Source organism: Petaurus breviceps, unplaced genomic scaffold (genome assembly GCF_028583685.1).
Source record: "Petaurus breviceps papuanus isolate PSGF00001 unplaced genomic scaffold, PetGlider_PUasm1.0 90977, whole genome shotgun sequence".
NCBI classification, from domain to species: domain Eukaryota; kingdom Metazoa; phylum Chordata; class Mammalia; order Diprotodontia; family Petauridae; genus Petaurus; species Petaurus breviceps.
The window spans coordinates 42,373,847-42,399,796 of record NW_027187391.1 but is presented as its reverse complement, the minus strand read 5'-3'; the positions used below and the strand labels follow the sequence as shown (position 1 = coordinate 42,399,796).

The 25,950-nt window shown below is 35.5% G+C and overlaps 2 protein-coding genes across 2 annotated transcripts in view; one reads left to right on the top strand and one right to left on the bottom strand.

Annotated features, from left to right (window-relative positions):
* Nucleotides 1-17,644, top strand: part of CDC40 (cell division cycle 40) — a 56,781-nt gene extending 39,137 nt beyond the window's left edge. The window contains exons 8-15 of the mRNA XM_069077051.1: nt 478-552; nt 5,164-5,209; nt 7,120-7,221; nt 8,518-8,633; nt 8,904-9,037; nt 10,397-10,473; nt 12,717-12,861; nt 15,816-17,644. Coding sequence (XP_068933152.1) covers nt 478-552; nt 5,164-5,209; nt 7,120-7,221; nt 8,518-8,633; nt 8,904-9,037; nt 10,397-10,473; nt 12,717-12,861; nt 15,816-15,993 — 873 coding nt within the window. The 3' untranslated portion in view covers nt 15,994-17,644. The remainder of the gene's footprint in view (nt 1-477; nt 553-5,163; nt 5,210-7,119; nt 7,222-8,517; nt 8,634-8,903; nt 9,038-10,396; nt 10,474-12,716; nt 12,862-15,815) is intronic.
* METTL24 (methyltransferase like 24) overlaps nt 5,225-25,950 on the bottom strand; it is a 245,309-nt gene continuing 224,583 nt past the window's right edge. Inside the window, exon 6 of the mRNA XM_069077069.1 lies at nt 5,225-6,308. Within this exon, the coding sequence (XP_068933170.1) occupies nt 6,300-6,308 (9 nt within the window). The 3' untranslated portion in view covers nt 5,225-6,299. The remainder of the gene's footprint in view (nt 6,309-25,950) is intronic.

Here is a 25,950-nt window from a genome sequence, read left to right as displayed (position 1 = left end):
AAACAAAATCATATTCAGCAGAGGCAAATAATTTGATGTTTTAAGCTTATAAACAAATTGTATTCTGAAGGATTTAGATGGAAAGAAGGTAGGAGGCGTTTTATATTGAAATTCTTTGTTGGTTGTACTCATTCCAAGACCCACAATTTGCAGCTTTTTACAGAGAGCTGTCATACTGCATTTGGGAGGGGAAAAGGGGCAAATCAGCTGTTTGAATAAATCAGCAGTGCCCTCCCAGTGAGTATCAATGGGATTTTTGTGGTTGTTTGCTGTTGGGTTTTTTTTTTAAGGGATTTCAAAAGCTTTGTTTGCAGCAGGACATCTCTTCCTGAATTAATAATCAAGTTTAGTTTAGGAGATAATTTTTGCAGGGAAGGAAAGACTAGTGAATTCCACTGAAAATCCCTTTTTTTCATTTCTTATTTCAATATATGTTTTTTTCTTTTCCCAATTAATTATTGTAATGTTTCTTTTAAGGGTGTCAGTGCCGTCAGACTGTTTCCTCTTTCTGGCCATTTGTTGCTTTCTTGTTCCATGGACTGCAAAATTAAGGTGAGATATTTCCAATATGTCATCACTGAGTTGAATAAAATAGAAATATTACATGGATGTACCAAAAGTCCTGGTGTAGCTTTAAACTCTATAGCTTTTAAATTACTTTAAAGCTATTTAAAGGCGTAGGCTTTACTAATTTAAAATCACACCAAGATTTTTGGGACACCATATATAACTAGCACTTTTACTTGAAAATTTGTGACCTTTATCATCATTTTACATTTGGGTTTGCTGAACTAGCTTTTAAGAAGAAGATTATTTTCTTATAGATCACTGTGTTTGAAATTTACACAACTGCATATTAGGTGATATTGATGGGGATGGTACCTTGTATAAGGTTTCTTGAGTCAACCACTTGGGTATTTGGAAAACTTAGATGAGTGAGATTGCATGGGTTAATTTTTTCATATTTTATAAGTTATTAAAACACAGTTTGAACCAGTCACTACTGTTGTCTCACATAAGTCTTGGGTGCTTCATACTTTTCAAAGAACTTTGATATTCAGTTGTTGTTGTTCCATGTCTGACTCTTTGTGACCCTGTTGGGAGTTTTCTTGACACAGACACAGGAGTGGTTTGCCATTTCCTTCTCCAGCTCATTTGACAGATGAGGAACTTGAGGCAAACAGGGTTAAACAACTTGCTCAGGGTCATATAGCTAGTAGGTGTCTGAGGGCAGATTTGAACTTCGGTCTTCCTGACTCCAGACCCTGCATTCCACCTACTGCACCACCTAGTTGCCCCCTCATATTTAGTACTTCGTTTTAATCTTTCACACACAGAAAAATCCTTCCATCAGCCCTGTGAGGTTAGGAAGACAACTCTTATTATCTTTGCTTAGCAAATGAGGAAATTATGGTTCTGAGAGGTCAGGGGTCACAGAGAGAGAGAGGAGAGTGACAGAGCCTATACTGGCACAGAAGTCTCCTTCCTGGTTATTTTCCCTCACATGTAGCAGCAGCCACAGCTACTCTGGGTCCACACAAGGTTCCTACCTCTCTAAAGAAGGTGGGAAGCAGCACCATGGAGTGGGAAGACTTGGAGTCAGAGGACTTGGATTCATATTCAACCTCCAAAGCTGGCCAATTCAGTGAGTGACCCCAAGGAACATGCTTCACCTCAATCACCCAGTCTCAGTTTTCTCAGTTGTAAGATGAGGATGTTGGACTCTGGGCTTCTGAGGTCCCTTTTAGCTCTGAGTCTGTTGTTCTTTAAAAACAATAGAGGGCAGGATTTGAAGAAATAATAAAAGCTAGATGTAATATTGTGGTTTTTCTTACCCTAAATTTCAATTGTTACCTATTACTGCTCAATTGTACCTTTTCCTTATTGTTACACAGTATTTTGTGCTAAAAAACCCTGGGCTTTGTTCTCATACACAGCTTCTTCCTGTTTCACTTCAGTCTACTCCTACATTCTTTCAAGTAATTTAGTGCCCAAAACTCCTACCTTTTTGCACTTTATCCCAAAAGACCAATAATTTTCCTTTTTCACTCCTTCAACTCTGGAACATGCCATTTCTCCAGTCACCATGGCCATTTTCATAAGGGGAATATTAATTCACATGTAACAATATTAAATGTTGCTAGCTTTATTTTTCTGTTCTAATGTGGTATTTAAGATTTCTCTTGACTTTTTGTAATTTTTTAAATACTAAAATAAGAATATGTGACATTACCAGTTTGAGTTACTGTTGCAAAAAAAAAATAGCATTTATGATAATATCTCATTTGTCTTTTTTCACTGGCATTCTCATTCAATAATAATGTATGAGAAGCCATTTGGCATCATGCATAGAAAACCAGCTTAAGAGTCCAAATAACTTGGGTTCAAGTCTCAGCTCTAACACATTGACTTTGTGGCCCTGGGCAAGTTACATAGCTTCTTTGGGCTCTAGGCCACTTTCTAAAAACTGTGAGTTGCAGGACATTTGGCCAGTCTTCATTGATAAAGGGAATTCCATTACTGTCTACTGTCCAGACTGATGAAATCACAATTTCAGGCTCAAATAAAAGTTGAACATTAGTAGATATTTTTCTAAGATTCTTTTATTATGTGAGATCGCATGCATGATAATGGATTCATGTATTCAATTTTAACAATTAAAAAGAAATTTGGATAAGGAAAATAATTGTTTAGTCTTAAATTGTACAGATCCTTTTTTTTATGTAAATATTGGATTTTTTTAAGCTCTGACAAGACCTGAGTTTTAAGGATTAACTTATAATAGGTTCTCCATCGCCTACAACATATTCCCATTTTAGTTGTTGGGATTTTCTGGGTGGTTTTTCATTAAAATTGCAATCAGTTCTTTGTACTTTCATTGTTGGTTGGAGGGCATATTAGTTTTTAAAGTTTAATTTGGTTTATTATGTTACCTCTCTGGCACATTAGTCTACCTCCTCAGAAAAATTATTAATAACACCAGTAGAAAAATGTCTATTCTACTCTTCAAAAAGCATTTTAAAATGGCTAACTTTAAAAGGCTACAGCCTTGATAACAATAGAAAAATGGCTTTAGAGACTTCCTACCAAGCTATCTTTGCCTATCACCTCTTTCTGACCAAATACATTAAACGGAGTTTTTCCTCTACAATTATTCTTAACTTTTTCTTGGCAAATCTTCTTATCTAGAATTCATTTGCCATTCATGTCTTTTGTGATGTAGAAAATGTTCCATGGCAAGGATTTGTTAGTAAAATAATATTCCTTTCACATCTTTTTAGAAGTTTAAACTATATTTCAAAGGATATAGTAGACCTGGAATACAGGCTGATACCAATTTCTCTTTATAAAAATCCATCCATTAATATTATTCAGCATGGGTAGCCTTTTTGACCCACAACTACTCTTTTTTCAAAAATTATTTTTGGTTTTGTTTTTAAATTTTATTTTTAATTTATGAAATAAACAAGCATTTCCATAGCATAGTACAATTTTTAAAAAAAAAACAATGATTGCACATGAAACTACATATCTGCTATGCACAACTTGCTATTTCTTTCAACTATACAACAAAATTATCGTGTAAATTATTTTTTTCTTCCCTCTCCTGTGCTAGAGATGGCTAACATTACACACATTTTGTGTGTGTGTGTTTTAAAATTATACATCTATTCATCAGTTCTTTCTGTGGATGTAGATGACATCTTTCTTCATATGTCCTTTATAGTTAATTTGGGTAATTATAATAGTCAAAAAAACTTACTCAGAGTTATTCTTCAAACATTATTACTATTCTCTTGGTTCTATGCATTTCTCTTTTCATTATTTTGTGCAAGTCTGTCCATGTTTTTTGTTTTTTTTTTGTTTTGGGGGGGGCAGTTGGGGTTGTGACCATGTTTTTCTAAAATAGCTGAGCTCATCATTTTTACAGTAGTATTCCATCATCATTGTATACCACAATTTGTTCAGCCATTTCCCAATTGATGGACACCCTGCAATTCCCAGTTCTTTACCACCACAAAGAGAGCTGCTATAAATATTTTAGAACATATAGGTTCTTTTCCTTTTTTCCTAATTATCTTCAGAAATAGACCAAGTAGTAGTATTGCTGGGTCAAAGGGCATAGGTAGCTTAATAACTGAAGAAATAATAATTTATACTCATATAAAAATGTTCTAAGTCATTACTGATTAGAGAAATACAAGTTAAAATAACGTAGAGAAATAATTTTACACCCACCAGATTGGCTAAAATGATGGAAGGTGAAAATGACAAATGTTGGAGGGGATGTGAAAAAATTGAGACCCACAGCTATTCTTGACAGGGCTCTCAAGAGGTAGAAGAAATACTCCGATTGCTTTGTGTTATCCTGGCAAGTGAAATCTGTCCATTAAGCTGCTGCTACAGCAGCAGTGACAAAATCAGGATAGGGAAGACTCTTTGCCAACACACTCAACATTTAAGTCAACTGCAGCTTTGGAGTCTTTTTCTTTGTAACCCAAAAGGGTCAACTTAGATCATATTAAGAAATAGAGTCGAAATGTGTATTTATGTGTTTTGTCCATACCTGAAATGTTATTGTAGTTTGATGAATGTCAGCCCTGTAGTGGTCTTGAGGTTCAAAAAGTTGTGTATTAAAAACTCATCCTTCATAAATTTTTCATGACTGTAAATCATAAGAATATATGGAGAATATATGAGTCCGTGAAGTAGTAACTTCCTCTGGTTAAAGCAGCCATTTAACCACTTAGTTATAGGAGCTTAAAATGATGTAAGTGAGGAAGTCCAAGATTTAGGCCATTAGTTTCTATCTAACATATATGTTATCATGTATGCAGAGTGGCATTGTATTCCCTTTAACCCTGAGAAATGCTCAGTGAGAAATAATTAGAGTAATTGTCAGCCTATTAGATTTCAGTTAGTTATATAATCATTTCTACTGGATACCAGATTTGGAGATGGGGGCAAAATTTCTTTTGACTTTCTTTGGCTCTTTTTAAAGATGTTGATGGTTTTAAATGAATAAACCAAAATAGTTAAATTTCAGAACCCAGTAGCATACTAACATGCTTCATTTAATTCTGCTATCATGACTGTTAATAATAAAACTTGTCATTTTACTGTACTTATGAGTGCAGTTTAACATTTCCATTTTCTTCACAGTTATGGGAAGTTTATGGAGATCGGCGCTGTTTGAGGACATTTGTTGGTAATATTTCTCTCTTTGTATGTATATGTGTATACACATTATGTATATGTGTATAGTGTGTATTATATATGTTATGTTGGGCTGTATATTCATATGTGTGTGTATATACATACATATACACATACATAAATTTTATGTGTGGAGAAATCTATTTTGTATCCAAAAATAGTACTGCTGATAATGTCGTTTTACTATTAACCATTCTGCTGTTAGCAAGACTTGTTCTGAGAAATCTGTTTGCCCCATTTGTGCATTCACTAGAGTTCATGGTGAAGTCTGATGGCTGGTAGTGATTAGGTGTCAGTCTGCTGCCAGATGATTTATGTATATCCTTCACAGCAGGAGAAAGCTTTTATGGCTGTATTCATTTGTTCATAGATGGGGAGTAAACCATTCAAGGGTACTATAACTATTGATCTTTGCAGCCTAGCAAAAATGCTTGATTTGGATTGGTATCAGTGGGGAGAATACTCTTTGGGGAAGAGGTAATCAGAGTAAGGATGTTTCATGTCCATGGAGTCAGCAATTGAATGAATGTCTTTGGAAATAAAGTGTAGAAAGCCCTAGGGAGAGTGAAGAAGTGACCAAGTTAATTTACTAAGTGAAAGCACTCTTTCGGCATTTTGCTTGTTTTTTGATACTGAAGTGATATTGAATCTATTAGTCACAAATGGAGACATTTGTGAAGAGTTCATTACATTGTTACCAAAAACACTTTCAGCTTTGAACCTGGTATTAGCCATAAATACATTGATTCTAATTATGAATCCTTGTATCTATGTAATACCCTATTTTGGGTGATTACATTTTGAAAATGCCTACTAGTATTAGTATAACTTTACATATAGAATTCTATTGATAAACAGGGTAATTGAGTAAACTGTTTACCTTTTTGAAAGATGTTGAAGCCTTTCAAATGCCAGGTACCACATTTATATATTAATGATACAGTATAAACTTTATAGGTTGTTGGGGTTTTTTAAGGCACCTGTCAGATATCATTTGTGAATGGCGGTCTTATTTAGCCAACTTCTCCACTCTTCTATTAGCCTCTTCTGACAAGTCCATCTCAGAAAGCTGGCTGGTGTCTTTAAGTACCCTACAAGAAATATGATGAAGGGAACCTGTAAGAATATGAATCTGGGCCTGGAAACAGAACCAAAAAATCAGAACAATGTGGGCCTCAGCTACATTGAGAGAGACGAAACTGTTTTCTGAATATATAGGGAAAAGACTTTTTAAGTAGACATCTCAAGAAGATGATGGCCACTCATTTATTCCCTATCATCTGATTGTTCATCCAAGTTTCTGGATGAACCAACTAAAGTGTCTGCTTTAGTTTAGCCATTTAACATTTACTCTTTGGGGTTTTTTGTTTGTTTGGCTTTTGTTTATTTGGGGTGTTCTGCCTCTCTCCTTTTAAAAGGAGATAAATTACTTGGTTCACAAGTATCAAAATACACCATAAATTTGACTCATAGTTCAGAAGCAATCAACACCAAAAAATCAGTTTCTACCTTTCTTCTCCTTTTCTTCTTCTTTGTTTTTTTTTTTTTTGGAGGGCAGTTGGGGTTAAGTGACTTGCCCAAGGTCACATGGCTATTTGTTGTGTTAAGTGTCTGAGGGCGGATCTGAACCCAGGTCCTCCTGGCTCCAGGGCCAGTGCTCTATTCACCGCACCACCTAGCTGCCCCTGACCTTTCTTCTTTTTGATAATAATTGACTCATTGTCAGTTTGAACACTTTTAACTATGGAATGTTTTGTACTGGGTGCTAGGAAATGCTACAATAATTTTTTTAACTATCAGTTCCAGTATACTAGAATATCTAATTTATCTCTTAGAGTTTATATTCTAAGAGAAAATTAACTTTTCTCTCCTCATCATCACCAATTTTTTATTTATCCTCAGGTCACAGTAAAGCTGTTAGAGATATCTGCTTTAATGGTGTAGGAACTCAGTTCCTCAGTGCAGCATATGACAGGTATCTTAAGCTCTGGGACACTGAGACAGGTAAGATTTTCAAAGTAATATAGTCTAATTAATACATAATTGTTTAGCTTGTTAGAATTTGTAAGTGAACCATATTTTTTGGTTTAAAGCGTTCTCTTAATGACTTAAGCTTTCAGTAAAATGCTATTTTTCTTAAGTTTTTCCTTGCTGCTTCTGACAGCTCTTTTTTTTTTTTTTGCTTTTTGGAGGGCAGTTAGGGTTAAGTGACTTGCCCAAGGTCACACAGGTAGTTTTTGTGTTAAGTGTCTGAGGCCAGATTTGAACTCAGGTCCTCCTGACTCCAGGACCAGTACTCTATTCACTGTGCCACCTAACTCTCCCTTCTGACAACTCTTAAAGAGTTAAAATGTCAAGTTGCAAATGGATCTTTCACAAAGAAAATTGTACTATTAATGGGGAGGGGGGTTGGAAGTTGAATATAATAAATAATTGATTTTATATCCATTTTACTGTTCTTCATAAGCAGGCATTTTGAGAGATTAGTGAATAGGAAATCTTCTCAAAATGCTTTCCATTGGAATAACTTGAACTGTTTACTATATTGTCCCAGTGATGCCTCTACCCTTCTTTCTTACCGTGTTTCCCTGATAATAAGACACTGTCTTATTATTTTTTTGGACAGAAAAACACCAGAGGGCTTATTTTCAGGGGAGGGCTTATTTTAATGAACATTGACAGCAATTTTAATAAACAGGTAAATGTGAACAAAAAAATGTACCTTTATTCAATAAATTCAATAAAGAACAGGATGACGCACTCACTGCTGCAGCTCTGATTGGATGCAGCTCGGAGCGCGGTGTGCGTTTCGGGGGGGGGGACGGTGCATACAGAGGGTACCATAATGTAGCGTGTAGCGCAGGAGATCACCTTCACTACAGTAGCAATCTCAATAGGGCTTATTTTCGGGGGAGGGCTTATTTTAGAGGAATCTTACACAGTAAGGGGAGGGCTTATTTTCGGGATAGGTCTTATTATCGGGGAAACACGGTAGATGTTAGCTTTACCTGATGTTTAACTGCTTCATAACCATATTAATTTTAGTTTTCATTTTCCATATTTAGTTTTTTACATATCTAAGATTACTACTTAATTGTAATTTTTCTTATTTCTTAGAATTATGTACACTTTCCATTTACTGTGAATTATAGAAATGTCTTCCTTAGCTTCTTTAAGTAAAAAACTGATTATAATTTAAGAAAGATGCCCTTCATTAAAGTTTTGTTGTATCAATAGGCTTAACTCCAAGTTTGTTTTTGAGTGGTCAAATTGACAGGTAATTTGGGGTTTTGATTTTAGGTCAGTGTATATCAAGATTTACAAACCGGAAAGTTCCTTATTGTGTCAAGTTTAATCCTGATGAAGATAAACAGAATCTTTTTGTGGCTGGTATGTCAGATAAGAAGATTGTGCAAGTAAGTGTTTATGAAATGAACAATCATAATATTTTAGACCTATGTATTATATTTCCAGCTGAGATTTTAAGAGAAATTGCCCACAATATATAATTAGAAGTTTTATATATATGTCAGCCCCATTTTTTTTTAAGAATCAACAAACTCTTGAGAACTTGATGTTGATCATCTTTTCCCCTATGCTTCTCAGTCTTAGTGAATTTTTATCCTCTTGTTTTAATTATTTTGCACCATTTCTAACTCCTTTGTACTTTCCTCTTCAACCTGCAGTGGGACATCAGAAGTGGGGAGATCGTGCAAGAATATGATAGGCATTTGGGAGCTGTCAACACCATTGTGTTTGTAGATGAGAATAGGCGGTTTGTGAGCACTTCAGATGACAAGAGCCTACGTGTTTGGGAATGGTGAGTTCCCCACCTAGTGAAGTCTAACAGAGTTTATACTAAACAAACAATAGGGAAATGGGCAGCCAAAGACAAATCTTAAAAAATACAACCCTTTGAAAATAATACTGCCATTGGGGTCTGCCGTGAGAGTGAAGTTTTTAATTACTTCACTGCATATGATTAAGGGAAATAAAAATAATACTATCATATACAATAACTGTATTCCACCACCACCACACCACACCCCATTAGAAGAATATGCCACTCCAGGTTTGTTTGTTTGCTTTCCCCAGCCGTTTTCATTGAATTTTGCCTTGCATATTTATGACCAGAGGTACAAAGGTAATCTTTGGCCAGATTCCCTTGTATCTTTAACTAACACACATGGTTTTTCTCACAGGCTAAAAACATTATGTAACTCTGAAATAGATGTGACATTATGACCGTTATAAATTGATGTAGCCTGTTAGCAATTTTATGAAATGTTATGAATTTTTCCTTGAAAGCTGCCCATTCTTTTCAAATAGAAGGATTTTGTTTTGTTTTTTAACCACAGTCTTCATTAAAAATCCATGAGAAGATACAACAATCTTTTCAGAGGATATCAGAATTGGAGGGGCTTTAGAGGTCATCAAATCCAACTCCTAAGTGAATAAGAATCCTCTGTGCTCACCCAGCCTCTGATATGTCTCTGTTTCAAGAGAGATATCTTCAAACCATATAATTCTTACTTTTGAAACTGCCTAAGATACTAGTTGTCATCATGTTATGTCTCAGACTAGAAAATGGAATATCATAAGAATACCTAGCAATCTTCACTCAGGTCCTATTCCTATGCTTCCTTATGACATAGTGGTGACCCTCAGTTCTCATAAGCTAGTGCCAGCAGAGTACAAGTTCTGCTAAATTCTACCAACCAGAATTATGGGTGCTTCAGCAAAGGACTATGATATGTTATGGAAGAGCAGTCTGACCAGGTATGAAGAAATTTGCTAAATAGGTTCACCATTTTTTTAGCTGTTTTGACTGACTTTAGTTCTAAATATAATCAAAATACAGACTTGATTGACAGTTGCAAAATGGAAACCACATCTATATTATTTTTCAAATTAAAAGTGTTTTCCCATCTGTTCACTGCTTTACATGTCACTAACAATGTTAATTTTGTTGTAATTATCAATAAAACGGTTGTTACAGTTTAATTTTCTTCTAAGAAGCTTCATGAGGAAATTTCAGTATTTTTTTAATTTCAATACTATTCCAACATTTCTTAATCTATTAGCCCCTTGTGTTATATGGTTTTCTCAATAGGAAACAGAGTTTAGACATTCCTGAAATTTCTTCAGTTTTTCACCTTATGTGTTTCTTGGTTTGCAGGGACATTCCTGTAGATTTCAAATACATAGCAGAACCTAGTATGCATTCAATGCCTGCAGTGACTTTGTCTCCTAATGGTGAGTCAGTACAAAATTCATGTTTTGGAATGAGGACATAGAACACAGTGTGCTGTTTCCAATACTATAGAGGTTTTTTAATTCCCTTTTTCATTATCATTGTGTTATGTATATTTGTAAATTTTTGTGATGTTATAGATGACTTAAATGGTTCAGTATTTGAATTGCCCACCATGCTATTTTGTGTATTTATTTATTTAGTAATTTTTTTTTTAAAGCAATTGGGGTTAAGTAACTTCCTCAAGGTTACACAGCCAGTTATTTCTGGGTGTGGTGCTAAGTATCAGAGCCAAGATTCGATCCCAGGTCATCCCGACTCTGGGGCCGGTGCTCTTACTCACTGCACCACCTGGCCGCCCCTATTTTGTGTATTTAAAGATATAAATACAGTGATTTACAGCTGCTATCTGCTAAATCTCTAAGAATTTACAACTAAAAATTAGAACCTATTTTTTCCCTAGCTCTTCCACTGACAATCCCTTTTGGCAACTCGGTAATTTGATTTATCAGCTTTGTCTTAACCTAGTTTCCCACTTGAAGGCTTTAGGTATTAAACAAAAAAGACTTTATGGGACAAAAGTAGAAAATAAAAGTTGTTCTTTTGTGGATCATTTTGTAATATGCTTTTGCCCACCCTTGCATCTATAGAGAACTACTAGAAAGGGGTCTAAATCTACTAATAGAGTGGCAACTACTCTATGCTTTAGAAAGTTTGCCAGGAATGTGAGAGACTTAAAGGTTGAACAATTCTCCCTGTGTTAACAGTATGTTGGAGGAGGGACTTGATCCCAGGTCTTCTTACATCTGAGGCTGTTTATCTCTTCAGTATGCCATGATGGCTCTCCTATGGCTTTTGTAAGTTGTTCGCTGAAATCTTGAAACAATTCCTTTTTAATGATCACATAAACGTATCCAGGGGTGGGGAACCTGTGACCTCAAGTTCACATGTGGCCTTCTAGAAGGTTCTTGGGTGTGGCTTTTTGACTAAGTCCAAGTTTTATAGAACAAATCTGTTTATTAAGTGAATTTGTTCTGTGAATTTTGGGTTCAGTCAAAGGGCCACACTTGAGGACCTAGAGGGCCTCATGTGGCCTTGAGGCTACAGGTTCCCCACCCCTGGTATAGATTTTTCTAGCTTTATTCCCTATCCTGTCTGTACACTAGGTTCCAGCCAATTTAGTCAACTCTTCTCTTCCATGAACTTGACATGCCTTCTTACAGAATTTTTCACTTGACAAGCCATCCCTGATGCTTTTTATCTTATTCTTTTGAAATCTTTTTATTTCAAAGTTTTGCTCAGGTGCTGCCACCTTCACTGAAGCCCTCCCTGTTTCAGCTCTCAAGTTGAAAATACTTAAGATTTCCTTGATAAATTTTTTTCTCTCCTTTACCCTTTTAATACTCTACTTTGTTTTATATTTATATCTGTAAATGATCTAAGTCCTCTGCCCCTCTTTGAGGGTAAGGCTTATGTCTTTTTTTTTTTTATCTCTAACTTCCCAGTGCCTATCACAGTGCTTTATACCTAGGGGTTTGATAAATACTTATTCAATTAAATTGAAGAGACACAATTCCGAATGCTTAGTTTAAATAAGACAACCTTTCCACTCAGGTCTCTCAAGGTTCCAAGTATAATGTTCTTTGTACTACATAATGTTGCCTTTATGGGCCTCAGTTTCCTCATCTCTAAAATGAGAGTTCAACTGAAGACCTTGCAGGTACCTGACCACTTTAAATTCTGAGAATTCTTTCCTTCTTCCTCTTCATCTGTTAAATGTCACTTCTTTAGGAAGCCCTGATCCCCCATTGCAACAGCAATCTTCCCCTTAAGACTTTACACAGCACCTTGTTTTACAGCTCCCCAGGGTTTTCTCAGGTAATATTTTGTAAATGTCTTCATGTCTTAGCCTCTGTTCATGGGGACAGAGGCTATATATGCTTTGGCTAAATTTTGGATCTCCCCAACAGGTAGCATAGTTCACTATGTATACAAATAGGGGCTTAAATAAATGTTTGTTGAATAAGATGGAATTAGATAAGCAAAAACAACCTCTTGATTTGAAAAAAAAGCTCTGTAGCAGAATTTTGAGAACTGCTATATATAGCACAGCTGCAGGATTGTCCAAGAAGTATATTGGTTTTATGTTGATAGTAATGGAGTATTAGAGAAAATGATTTTTTTTTTTATGAAATGTTATAACTGTTTTTGGTCTTTTTTTCTCATATTATTGTTTGCCTTTCAGGGAAATGGCTGGCATGTCAGTCCATGGACAATCAGATTTTAATTTTTGGAGCACAGAATCGATTCAGATTGAATAAGAAAAAAATATTTAAAGGGCACATGGTGGCAGGATATGCTTGTCAGGTGGACTTTTCCCCAGATATGAGGTATGTGTAAATCTTCCTTTCTACTCTCCTATTTATGCTGATTGAAATGAATTTTTGTATTTAAGTGAAATGTTGTGTGTGTTTATACCCTCCCTTTTATCATTTCCCCCTCCCCCTTCTATGATTCCTGTTCCTTTTTATTTCCTTATAGTGAAAGCTATTTCTCTATGCAACTAAGTGTGTATTTTATTCTCTCTTTAAGCCAGTTTTGATAGAGTAAGGTTTAAGTTTTGCCTGCTACCCCCCTCATCTTCCCCTCCATTATAATAGCTTTTTCATGCCTCTTTTATGTGGGATAAATAACTCCATTCAGTCTCCCCCTCCTTTTTCTTCCAGTGCAGCTTTCTTTCTCACCCCTTTATTTTGTTTTTTGGGGTATCATCCTATCAGAGTCTCCCTATAACCACACCCTCCATCTACATATACTCCTAATTGCTCTTATAGTAATAAAGTTGTTAAGAGTTACAACTAGTATATTGCCATATAGAAATATAAACAGTTTAATCTCATTGAATTTCTTTTTATCTTGGTGAGCTTTTTTTTTTTTTTAATCTTTCCCTTGAGTCTTGTACTTAGAGGTCAAATTTTTTTATTCAGCTCTGGTCTTTTAACTAGAATGCTTGAAAGTTCTCTATTTCATTACATTTCCATTTTTTTCCCCTGGAAGATTATATTCAGTTTTGCTGGGTAGGTGATTTCTTGGTTGTAATCCTAAATCCTTTGCCTTCTGGTATATCATATTCCAAAGTCTCAGGTTCTTTAATGTGGAAGTTGCTAAATCTTGTCTAATCCTGACTGTAGCTCCTTGATATTTGAATTGTTTCTTTTTTGACTGTTTGTAATACTTTCTCCTTGATCTCTGGAATTTGGCTATGATATTCTTGGGAGTTTTCATTTGGGGATCTCTTTTAGGCAGTGATCATTGGATTCTTTCAATTTCTGTTTTGCCCTCTGGTTCTGATATATGAAGGCAGTTCTCTTTGATAATTTCTTGAAAGATGTGGTCCAGTCTTTTTTTTTTTTTTGATCATGACTTTCAGGTAGTCCAATAATTCTTACATTATCTCTCCTGGATCCATTTTCTAGGTCAATTGTTTTTTCCAAGGAGACATTTCACATTTTCTTCTATTTTTTAAAAATTTGTTTTATCATAACTTGATGTCTCATTGAGTCATTAGTTTCCACTTATTCAGTTCTAACTTTTAAGGAATTATTTTTGTACTTCCTTTTCCATTTGGCCAATGCTATCTTTTAGGGAATTATTTTCATCAATAAATTTTTGTATCTTTTCCCATGATATTGATTCTTTTTTCATGATTCTCTTACATTACTTTCATTTCTTTTCCCAGTTTTTCTTCTACTTATCTAATTTGCTTTTTTAAATCCTTTCTCAGCTTTTTCCAGGAATTCTTTTTGGGCTTAAGACCAAAGTACATTTTACTTTGAGGCTTCACATGTTGCCATTTTGACACTATTGTTCTCTTCTAAGTTTATGCCTTGAGCCTCCCTATCACTATGGAAACTTTCTATAATCAAACTCTTTTTTGTTTGTTTTTTGTTTATTTTTTCCGCCTTTTTGTGTGTGTGACTTGTTGCTTTTACGTGAGAGTTGGGCTCTGGTTTTGCATTGTCCCAAGCTTTCTGTGCTAGGGCTCTGGGACTTACTGCTGGCTTTCACTGAGCATCAAGGCTTAACTCCTTGCTTCTCTCTGGAAGGCAGGCTTCCCTTCTGACTTGTACTGGGGGCCTCCCTCTTGTCCTCCTCCCCAGGCCTGGAGTTTAGCCCCTGGCCTGCTGTGATAAGAGTCTTTCTGGTGGCTGGTCCTGGAGGAGGGATCTTGTTGCTCGTCTGCCCCCAGGGGTGAGGCCTTTTAACTAATTCTCTTATTTCTATTTACCTTACTGTTATTTTTACTTTGTTTGGACATATCTGACTGGGGTAGAGGATAGTGGAAGAAGAACATGTCTCATTCTGGATGCTCTTAGTATAGAATATCATAATTAGAGCTGGAAGGGACCTTAGAAATCATCTAGTTCAACCCCCTTCCTCATTTTGTAGATAGGAAAGCTTGAATTCCAGAATAGGGAGCTATCTTTCCTAAAGACATCATACAGAGCCTGGACCAATTCCCCAAGAACCAAAGTTGGTGGGGTTTTTTTCCTGTGCCAATTCCTCAGTCTAGTGAAAAGAAAGTACAACTATGCTTGCTGAGCATATGGAGTCTCCCATCCTACTCTCCTACTGCCACAAGGCCAGTGAAGACTTCAGCCTTTCAGCAGGGGTTAGCTATAGGCTGGTATACTCCTGAAAATGACCATGAAATTCTGTAGCTTCATTCTTGGCTTAAATGTGAATATATGTATATGGAAGGTGCCAAAATCTATGCACTGGCAAACTTTAGTCTGACTACTGAACTTTCTACTACCAGATAAACAATCTGGCACAGTGACTTTGGAACCAGAAATAATCATGAAGGAAATAAAAGAGATGATTCTTGGTCTGGAATCAGGTTGTATTATGCCTAAAAGTTAAAGAGTAGGGTATACATAATGCTCACAGCCGAGAGGCCTGGGTGGCCCCTCTTGTGGTGCCCTCCTCTACTCTCTTGGACTTAGCTCAGTCCTGCTAATTTATACTTCTCACCCACCCTACACTCAGGTTAAAACTAGCCTTAGAATTGCTGAAATAAATCGTTCCAACCTGAAAAAAGCAACAGCTTAAGAGCAGTGTTCATGTTACAATCTGATTTCCTTTGGAATGCACCTTCTTTGAAACAGTTTGCATTGTAGAAACTGATAGTCTATCATTCTCAGTAGATTTTTATGTAATAGAAGCATGGGGGGGGAGGGTTGAGGTTTAGTGTTCACATGAGAAAGTTTGAAGAAACAACTTCCCCATTTATCTCAAATTTAAACATTTGAATAATGTGAACTTGTTTTCCTCCCCAATGCAGCTATGTGATATCAGGAGATGGAAATGGAAAATTAAACATTTGGGACTGGAAGACTACAAAACTCTACAGTCGATTTAAAGCTCATGATAAAGTATGCATAGGTGCCGTGTGGCACCCACATGAAACATCTAAGGTTATAACTTGTGGCTGGGATGGTCTTATTAAATTATGGGATTAACCCTCAAACTTCCCCAGGGTCTTTTGGATTTGATAACATATTCAGCTGTGTTTGATTATTAAATGTGTTGGGTGACAATTTATCTTTCACAGACATGTGCTCTCTACACAGACTTCTGACTCAGTACAATATACAGTTCATTTTGTAATTTTGCTTTCTGTAATTTCATTCTGGTCTTTATCAGTGTCACCAAGATAAGCAATGCCTATTGACATCCCTTTCTTTCCAATTACCAAGGCTTACTATCAGTTTTGAACTGTGAAAACTTTTTGATCCGTATGTTTTATGGCTCTTTACTGTTCATGGAATCTACCTGATCTTCCCTGTTGGATTTTGTGATTCCTAACAGTTGAAGTAATAAATGAACATTTAATTCTAAGGGAACAAACACATAGGTCTCCAGCAGAGCAGAAAATAAAGATCTCAGAGATGATTTCATTGTACATAAATCTAGAGGAAGAACAATGAATGGTTTTTCATTTCCTCTACATATCTAGTTACAGTTAAGTCCTACCTTGTGAGTTCTGTTGTTTCTCCATGGGTTTCTCTTAAAATATTTTTATCTCTTCAGTTTCAAATCATCACTTTCCTTTGGCTACAGCTTAATTAACATAGAGAGTTATGAAATAAAGAATAGACCAAAGTTCTCCTTGACCTTCCCAATGCAGGCAGATCAGTGCCCTTTAATCATAAAATTAAATTATTTCTGAACAGTAACTCATGTGGAGGGTGAATTGGGTCTACATTATTGTGTCATGAAGTACATAAAATATGCAATTATTCTTTCAGGAACATAACTCCTGATTAACACAAATCATCTGAGAACTTATGACAGTCTTTTGAAGGGACTAGCTAATAGCACTTTAATTTTGAAAAGCCATCTCCTTTTTATTATTTTCTAGGAAGCTGTGTTTTGATATTTCAAATGTGTTTTGTTGTAAAGTGATATAAATAGGAAAGGTACCATATTGGAAAGACTAGGGAGACGACTTAATCAGGTGGATGACAACCTAGGATGCTGAGCTGAAGGGAAAGCTAAGTATTGACAACCCAGAATGCATTGAGGGCTCAGCAATCTACTTCCTAGAACATTTATTCTTAAGCACATATACCCTATCAACTTGTAGAAATATGTGAGATTTGCCCTCATAGAAATTTCATTTTTAAAGAACATAGCACCTCTGGGCCAACAACCACGTAGAAAAATGCTTTTGTCTCCCCTGTACTAAAATCAAAACTTAGAAGAGAAGAAAAGGAGAAATAACAAAAGGAGAAGGTTCTTTGTTGGGTATTGCTCACTCAAAGAATTAAAGACTATCTGAACTACAGATAGACTACATCTGCCAGGCAGAGGTGGTTGTATAATTTCCCAAATGGGAAGTATGCAGGCAAGTTCTTAACCTGAACTTTAGTCTGAATGTTAGCTATTAACAAATGTGAATTATTGATTTGTGATGAGATGATGAATTAATCATAGGCTTGAAACTACATCTTGTTCAGTACCAGGATTGTGTGTGCTACAAATTGTATTTTCTAAAACATAGATAGTTGTTGTATAGTGTTTTTGACTGTTTCTAGACTAAATAACTGTACATAAAAGTTCTCTTTTTAAAGAGCCTATTTTTAAATATATCTTTTTACAGAAAAATTACCATAGTGTTGTATTTATCTTTATTTTCCTTTCAATTGAACAAAGCTAAACTTTAATCCCAGCTGTAGTGTGAAACCACATTGTAGGCAATATTTTAAATAGTTATTTTGTCAAGAAACTGATACTTGAAAAGGAATGTGTTTGGTTATATTAATTGGCTAGCTCAACAACAAAAATAATAGAAGGATGTGCTAAAAAATGAAATTTACCCATTGAATTCTATAAAGGTCATGAAAAGCCATCACATTTTATAAGCTAAGGAAGCTCCCTTACTATGCCAGACATATTTGAATTGTTCTTAATTGTGATGTTACACTGCTGCTGCTGCTACTACAGTAAGTGTTTTATGACCATTGGAAGATGAAAGGGTGAAATTTGAGCTCCAATGGTTAGGTTCTTCACCCTTCAAGTTTTTAATTTGTAAAGGTGATCAGAAATAGATCAGCGACCTAGCACAAAATTATCTTTTAATTTAAAGCGGGAGAAGGGAGATGGAGAAAATGGTGCTGATCTAAGGATTGCTAGGCCAAGAAGGGGAACAGCCTGTGAATGACAAAATTTTAATTAACCCAAAGTGAGAATATGAATTGTCTAAAATATACCCTGAAATTTGAAAGATTGTACTAGATACAGGAAAAAATTGAAGAAGTGATCAGTGATCCTTTTTAAATCCAAACTTTAGAAAGTAAATACTCCAATTTTTAGACCCAGGAATTAATTCCTGTTTAGTATATACTTAATATTTATCATTAATAACATTTTATGATTGATACAGAATTATAATTTTAAATTTCAACCCATTATAATACATTAACATAGTGCCTTGCCCACAGAAATCTTGTGAGGTAAATAATGCAAGTATTATAATTCTTCTTTTAACTAATATGTAAAGAATTCGAATGTCTTACATAGACATTTGACTATAAAATTATACAGAGTAAGCCAACCCTCAAACACAAGTCAGAAGACTTGCCAGTATAGCATGTTGTCTTTGTATAATATATCCCATATCTAAAAATTACAAAATTGCATCTCTTGTTGGGGAAAGGGATAAAGATGATCTTGTCAGCCTGCCCTTTTCCCGGTTACTGATAAAAGTGAAAATATTTACAAGAGTGTCATGAAAGCATAGTTTTTAATGCCCGATCTTACTGCAAAACAGCAATGGTTGCAGAGTAGCAGGAAGCAATATAGTGAGCTCTGCTCCAAACAAATCTAGAAGATGGACCAGACAAAATCCTGATGGGAAATCTGAGAAAAAGTCACAGTAAGTCATTTTTCCAGCCCACATCTGCAAAAGAAGAAAGAAGACTATAGGCCCTAGGGACAGACTCTAGCCAGGAGGGCCTCAGGGACACAACTCTGCTGCCCAGGAAGAGGCTGTATACCAGGGCAAGAGGAGATCCTGAATCCCTATCAGAGCACCACAGGATGAAAGAAGAGGTGCCAACTGGCAGCTTTGTCATTCACTACTTCATTCTGGGTTATAGATCCACTGGCCTGTAGGTGAAAATCCGTGCCCTGAGGGGGTTGTTCAGGGTTAGGGAGTTGCTGCTAGCCCTAAACTAAGAGGGGCAAGTTCAGAAGCAAATATCAGACATGCGACTCCAATCCCAGGTGGAGAGTTGATTCTCAGTTCCAATTTCTACTTCATTCTAAAGCCTTCAGAAGAATAATAACCACAGTGGGAAGCCCAGACCAAAAGGGAAATTGTAGTTCTGTGCCTCAGAACCAAATATTTCCAGCTGGCTGATAGTGGTTGAATCCAGAAGCATCTACTGTTGTTCAGACCCAAACCCAGGTCAGGAACTTGCAAAGTTAAGAACAGGTGGGCAGTGTAATGACTATGCCCTGGATCACACCTGTTTGGGAATGCTGGACTCCTGCAGGACAACCTGAGCGTCCCTGAGATCTTTGAATAATGCAACATGTAATACCCCAAGAAAGTAGCAACAGGACCAGTTCGTTCCTTTCCTCCAGAAGTATGTGGAACCTGGCCCTAACATGCAAGTTTAAAGGCAGGAAGTAGACTGAAAGAATGACAAGGGAAAAACCACCATTAAAAGACTATTGTGATGATGGCAGTGGGAGAAGGGAAAACACATTATTAAACACATACTATGCACTAGGTACTATGCTAAGTGCTTTGCAAATATCACCTCATTTGATCAAGGTTCACAAGATACAAAGAAGATGAAAATAATTCCAAAACATCTACAAAGAAAGCATCCAAAAAAAAAAAAAAAACGCTTAAGCACAGATTCAACTGTGGTTTCTGGAAGAGATGAAGCAAGATATTTTAAATGTTTTTATCAATGAAATGAGAGTGGTAGAAGGGGAAAAAATAGAAAATAAATAAGAGCTATGGAAGAAAGTATTGGAAACGAATTAAGAAGTTGGCATAAGATGTATAAAACTTTGCCCAAAGAACAAACTTCTGGAGAATCAGAATAGAAGCCAGTGACTCAGTGAGATAATAAAGGATATAAAAGCAAAGTCAAAAGACTGAAAAAAAGGGAAATTTAAGTTATCTCATAGCAAAAGCAGCTGACATAGAAAACAAGAAATTTAAGAAACACTGGACTGCCTTTCAAGAAATCTTAAAACTGCTCAAATCTCATAAGACCAGGAGATCAACTGGACTTAAAGAATCCACTGGTCAGCTGAAAGAAACCACCTCCCCTCCCCCCCCAATAAAAACTTCCAGGAATATTGTAACCAAAACCCAGAGCTTCCAGATGTTTTTCAGCAACCAGAAAGAATTTAAATACCAAGGAGATACAGTCAAGGTAACATACAATTTAACATTCACCACTCTGAAGGAGTGGAGAGATTAGAATACAGTATTCCAAAAGGCAAAGGACACATGGGTTTAGAGTTTAGTATAATTTACCCAACAAAATTATATAATCCTGCAAGGGGAAAATAGACCTTTAATGAAATAGAGAAGAAATGTCCAACTTGCAACGTGAACCAGATTAAAATATAATTGGGACACTATGACTAGATGGGATTTATACAAGCAATTCAGAGCTAGTTGAAAATTAGGGAAACTATCAGCATAATTGACCGTATAAATAATAAAGGCAACAGAAATCATTATCTCAGTAGATGGAGAAAGATATTTACAAAATACAACACCCATTCGTTCAAAAAACACTAGATAGCATAGAAATAAATGGTGCTATCTTTAAAATGAAAGGTAATATCCATGTGAAACCATCAGCAAGCATTATCTATAATGGGAATGAAGTAGAAGTTTTCACAATGAGACCCAGGACGAAGCAAGGATGCCCATTATCACTACTATAATTCAGTATTTTACTAGAAATGCTAGCTATAACAAGAAAAAAATAAATTGAAGGAAACAAAGCTTATCATTCCTTGCAGATGACATGATGGTACTTAGAATAATTGACTGAAAAAATATTTGAAATAATTAACAACTTTAGCAAAGTTGCAGGATATAAAATAAGCCCACGTAAATGATCAGCATGTCTATATATTGCCAACAAAGTCCAGCAATGAGAGGTACAGAGATTCCATTTAAAATAATTGTAGACAATATATAATACTTCAGAGTCTACCTGCCAAGACAAAACCAGGAACTATATGAACATAGTTAACACTTTACACGAAAGATCTAAACAACTGGACAAATAATAACTGTGGCTAGGCTGAGCAATATAATGAAAATTCTACCTAAATTAATTTACTTATTTGGTGCCATGCCAATCAAACTGCCAAAAATTATTTTATAGAGCTAGAAAAAAAATGACAATTCATATGGTATAACAAAAGGCCAAAGTTATCAAAGGAATTAATGGAGGGAAAAAGTGAAGGAAACTGGCCTAGCAATACCAGATCTCAAACTGTATTGTAAAGTGACAATCATTGAAATAAATTGGTACCAGCTAAGAAATGGAGTTGGGGATCAGTGGAATACATTAGGTACCCAATACACTAGTAAATGTCCACAGTAATCTAGTGTTTGATAAGCCCAAAGACCCCATCTTTTGGGATAAGAACTCACTATTTGACAAAAACTGCTAAGAAAACAGTACAACGAAAACTAGGTACGGATGAACATCTTAAACTGTATACCAAGATAAGGTTGAAAATGTGTACATGATTTGGACATAAAGGATAATCCCATAAACAAATGGGGAGATCAAGGAATAGTTTACCTGTCAGATCTTTGGAGAAGGGAAGAATTTATAACCAAACAAGAGACAGCGATATAAGATATAAAATGGGTAATTTTGATTATATTAAAAGGGTTTTGCACAAAGAAAACCAATGAAACCAAGACTAGATGGAAAACAGAAAGGTGGGAAAACAATTTTTCCTTCTAGCGTTTCTTATAAAGGACTCATTTCTCATGTATATAGAGAACTGAGTCAAAATTATAAGAATACAAATCATTCCCCCATTGATAAATGGCCAAAGGAGGTGAAGTTTTCAGATGAAGAAATTAAAGCTATCTATAGTCATGAAAAAAAAATGCTCTAAATCACTGCTGATTAAAGAGATGCAAATTAAAACAACTCTGAGGTACCACCTCATATTTATCAGATTGGCTAATATGACAAAAAGGGAAAATGATAAAAGCTGGAGAAGATAGGGGAAAATTGGAACACTAATGCATTGTTGGTGGAGTTATGAACAGATCCGACCATTCTGGAGAGCAATTTGGAACTATACTTAAAGGGTTATAAAACTGCATACCTTTGATCCAGCAATACCACTAACAATTCTGTATCCCAAAGAGATCATTAAAAAATGGGAAAGGACCTACAAGCACAAAAATATTTATTCTTGTGGTGGCAATTGGAAATTGAGGGAATGCCCTTACATCGGGGAATGGTTAAACAAGTTGTGGTATGTGATATGTGGTAATGGAATACTGTTGTGCTGTAAGAAATGATGAGCAGGAGGATTTCAGAAAAACCTGGAAAGACTTAGATAAACTGATACTGAGCAAAGTGAACAGAATCAGGAGAACGTTGTACACAGCAGTGCCAACTGTGCAATGATCAATTACGAAAGACTTGGCTCTTCTCTGTAATGTAATGATCCAAGACAATTCCAGAAGACTTATGATGGAAAAAAGCTATCCACGTCGAAAAAAAAGAACTATGACATCTGAATGCAGATCAAAGTATACTACTTTTACTTTTTTTTGTTGTTTTTCATGACTTCCCTTTTATTCTGTTTTCTTCTTTCACAACATGACTAATGTGGAAATATGTTTAACTTGATTGCACATGTATAACCTATATCAGATTGCTTGATATCTTGGGGAGGGGAGATGGGAGAGAGGGAGAAAAATTTGGAAATCTAAATCTTATTAAAACTGAATGTTTAAAACTATCTTTACATTGTAATTGGAAAAAAATAAATGCTACTTACTAATAAAATGCAAAAAAAATTAGGAAATGTTTAACAAATTGATAAAAATACAATAGAACCAACATCTCACACTGTGCTGAAATATAGTCAAAATGGGTACATGATTTAGACCTAAAGAGTGATATAAACTAATTAGGGGAGCAATGAATATTTTACCTATCAGGTTTATGGAAAAGAGAAGTAGGGAAGAATTCATGACTAGACAAGAAAAGGAGCATTACAAGATGTTAAATGTATAATTTTACATCAAATTAGAAAGAATTTGCCCATAAAAAAAGTTCAAAGGAAAGCAGGAAATGGAAAAAAATATTTTACAGCAAATTTCTCTGATAAAGGCCTCATTTCTCAAGTATATAGAGAACTGAGTCAAATTTATAAGAATACAAGTCATTCTCCAGTCGATAAATGGCCAAAGGATATAAACAGTTTTCAGATGAAATCATAGCTACCTATAATCATCCAAAAAAAAATGCTCTGAATCACAAGTGATTAAAGAAATGCAAATTAAAACTATGAGATACAACCTCACACCCATTAGATTAGCTAATATGACAGAAAAGGAAAATAGCGACACTAATGACACTGTTGGTGGAGTTGTCAATTGATTCAACCATTTGGAGAAGCAATTTTGAACTATGTCCAAAAGGCTACACAATTGTGCATACCTGTTGACCCAGCAATACTACTAGATCTGTACCACCAAAGAGATAAAAGGAGAAGGACCTATATGTACAAAAATATTTATAGCAGCTCTTTTTGTGGTGGCCAAGAATTGGAAATTGAGGGGATACCCATCAATTGGGGAATGGCTGAATAAGTTGTAGTATCTGATTGTGATGGAATACTATTGTGCTATAAGAAATGATGAACAGGATAGTTTCAGAAAAACCTGGTAAGATTTACACAAATTGGTGAAATGAGCAGAACCATGGGGGGCAGCTAGGTGGTGCAGTGAGTAAAATGCCGGCCCCAGAGTCAGGAGGACCCGAGTTCAGTTCCAGCCTCAGACACTTAACACACACACACACACACTCACACACACACAAACTAGTCGTATAACCTTGGGCAAGTTACTTAACCCCAATTGCCCTACAAAAGGCAAAAAAAAAAAAAAAAGGAGCAGAACCAGGAGAACATTATACACAGTAGAAGCAGTAGTTTACAATGATCAACTGTGAATGATGTATCCCGATCAATACGATCATCCAAGACAATTCCAAAGGATTTGTGATGAAAAATGCTATCCACCTCCAAAGAAAAAACTGATAGAGTCTGAATACAGATTGAAGCATACTTTTTTACTTTATTATTGGGGTTTTTTGTTTGCATTTGCTTTTGCAGCATGACTAAGATAGAAATGTTTTGGATGACTGCCTATGTATATTCTGTGTCAAATTGCTTGCCTTTGCAAGGAGGGGGATGGGAAGGGAGAGAATTTGGAATTCATTTTTTTTTAATAAATGATAAATCTTTTCCCTTACATGTAATTAAGAAAGATAGAATGTTGAGAGAAAAAAAACAAATATTGCCCCCTCAAAAATGCAATAGAAAATATTAATATGTGGTTTTCTGAGCCAAAAAGCCACCCAATGGGATACCATATTTTACTGCATAATTGTCACCAATTTTATGCCAATTTTTTTTTTTTTTTGCAAAAAGAAAGGGGTTGTGACCATTATGTGAAGCTTTTTAAAATTGTGCTGGTGTTACTTAAAGATCATTTATTACAAAATTGTCTTTGGTGCAAGGTTAGGATGCACAGAATACTTGTAAATATACATTAAAATTAGGAAGATGCAAGTCTTACCATATCACAGGACTTACTCCTGGCAGCTTCACCTGCCCACCTGCTCCCTTTGCACCTATTGACAATACACATGCACTGAGGATTCTAGGCTTGCAGCTTGCAATGCATGAGAGATAAATGCATATCCATATGTCACTGGTGAATACACTGCTATTCTATTTACCTTTTAAACAGCATGACGAAGAGAATTACACTATGCAATGATTATGCGATGAAAGATTAAAAGCCAATTTTTGGACTGAAAACACAAGGTGTGACAGTTATGCAGTGGTGCTGATTATGTGATGAAATACCATCCTTACATATGGTTTAGTGGGCCCTCATCTCTATCTGAGTTTGACACCACTGAAATAGAGGACTTAATTTAGCAGCCGCCATTGTAAAGGAGTAGAGAACTTAAAATACTGTATTCTAGAAGTCTATAGACCGACAGTCAAGAATAATTTACCCAACAAAATATCATAAAATTATAGAGGGGCAAATGGATTTTTAAAGAAATAGAGGACTTCCAAGCATTCCTAATGAAAAGAGCTATGTAAGAATTTGAAGTTCAAAGAAGTTTAAACAGGAGTTAAGAAACAAAAAGGTAAATATGAATGAACAATCATAAGGATTAAAGAATAAACTATATATATTTAAACATGGAGAAATAATATATGTGTCCCTTTTGAACCTTGTCATTCTTGATAGTAAAGGGGGTCTAACTAGATAAGGCCTGGGAGTAGTTCTATTATATCTTGATGACCTCAAGAGAAGAGTGAAAAGAGAGGACAAGAAAAATACATTACAGGGATGGGTGTTAAGGGAAACGATCCCCTACAAAATCAGGATATGCAAGTATATATGTATACAAAGAAGAAAGAGGAGGAATTGTAGAGGAAATGGCTAACACCTGAACCTTATTTTCATCCGAATTGATCAGAGGAAGTAATAATGCATATACAGAGAGTTGGGTACAGAAATATATTTCATTCAACAGGAAAATAAGAGAGAAGGTGAAATTGGAGGGTAGATTAAGGGAAGGATTATTAGTCTTAAAGGAAAACTTCTAAGGTATACAAAAATAAAGCTCTTTTTGAAGTGGCAA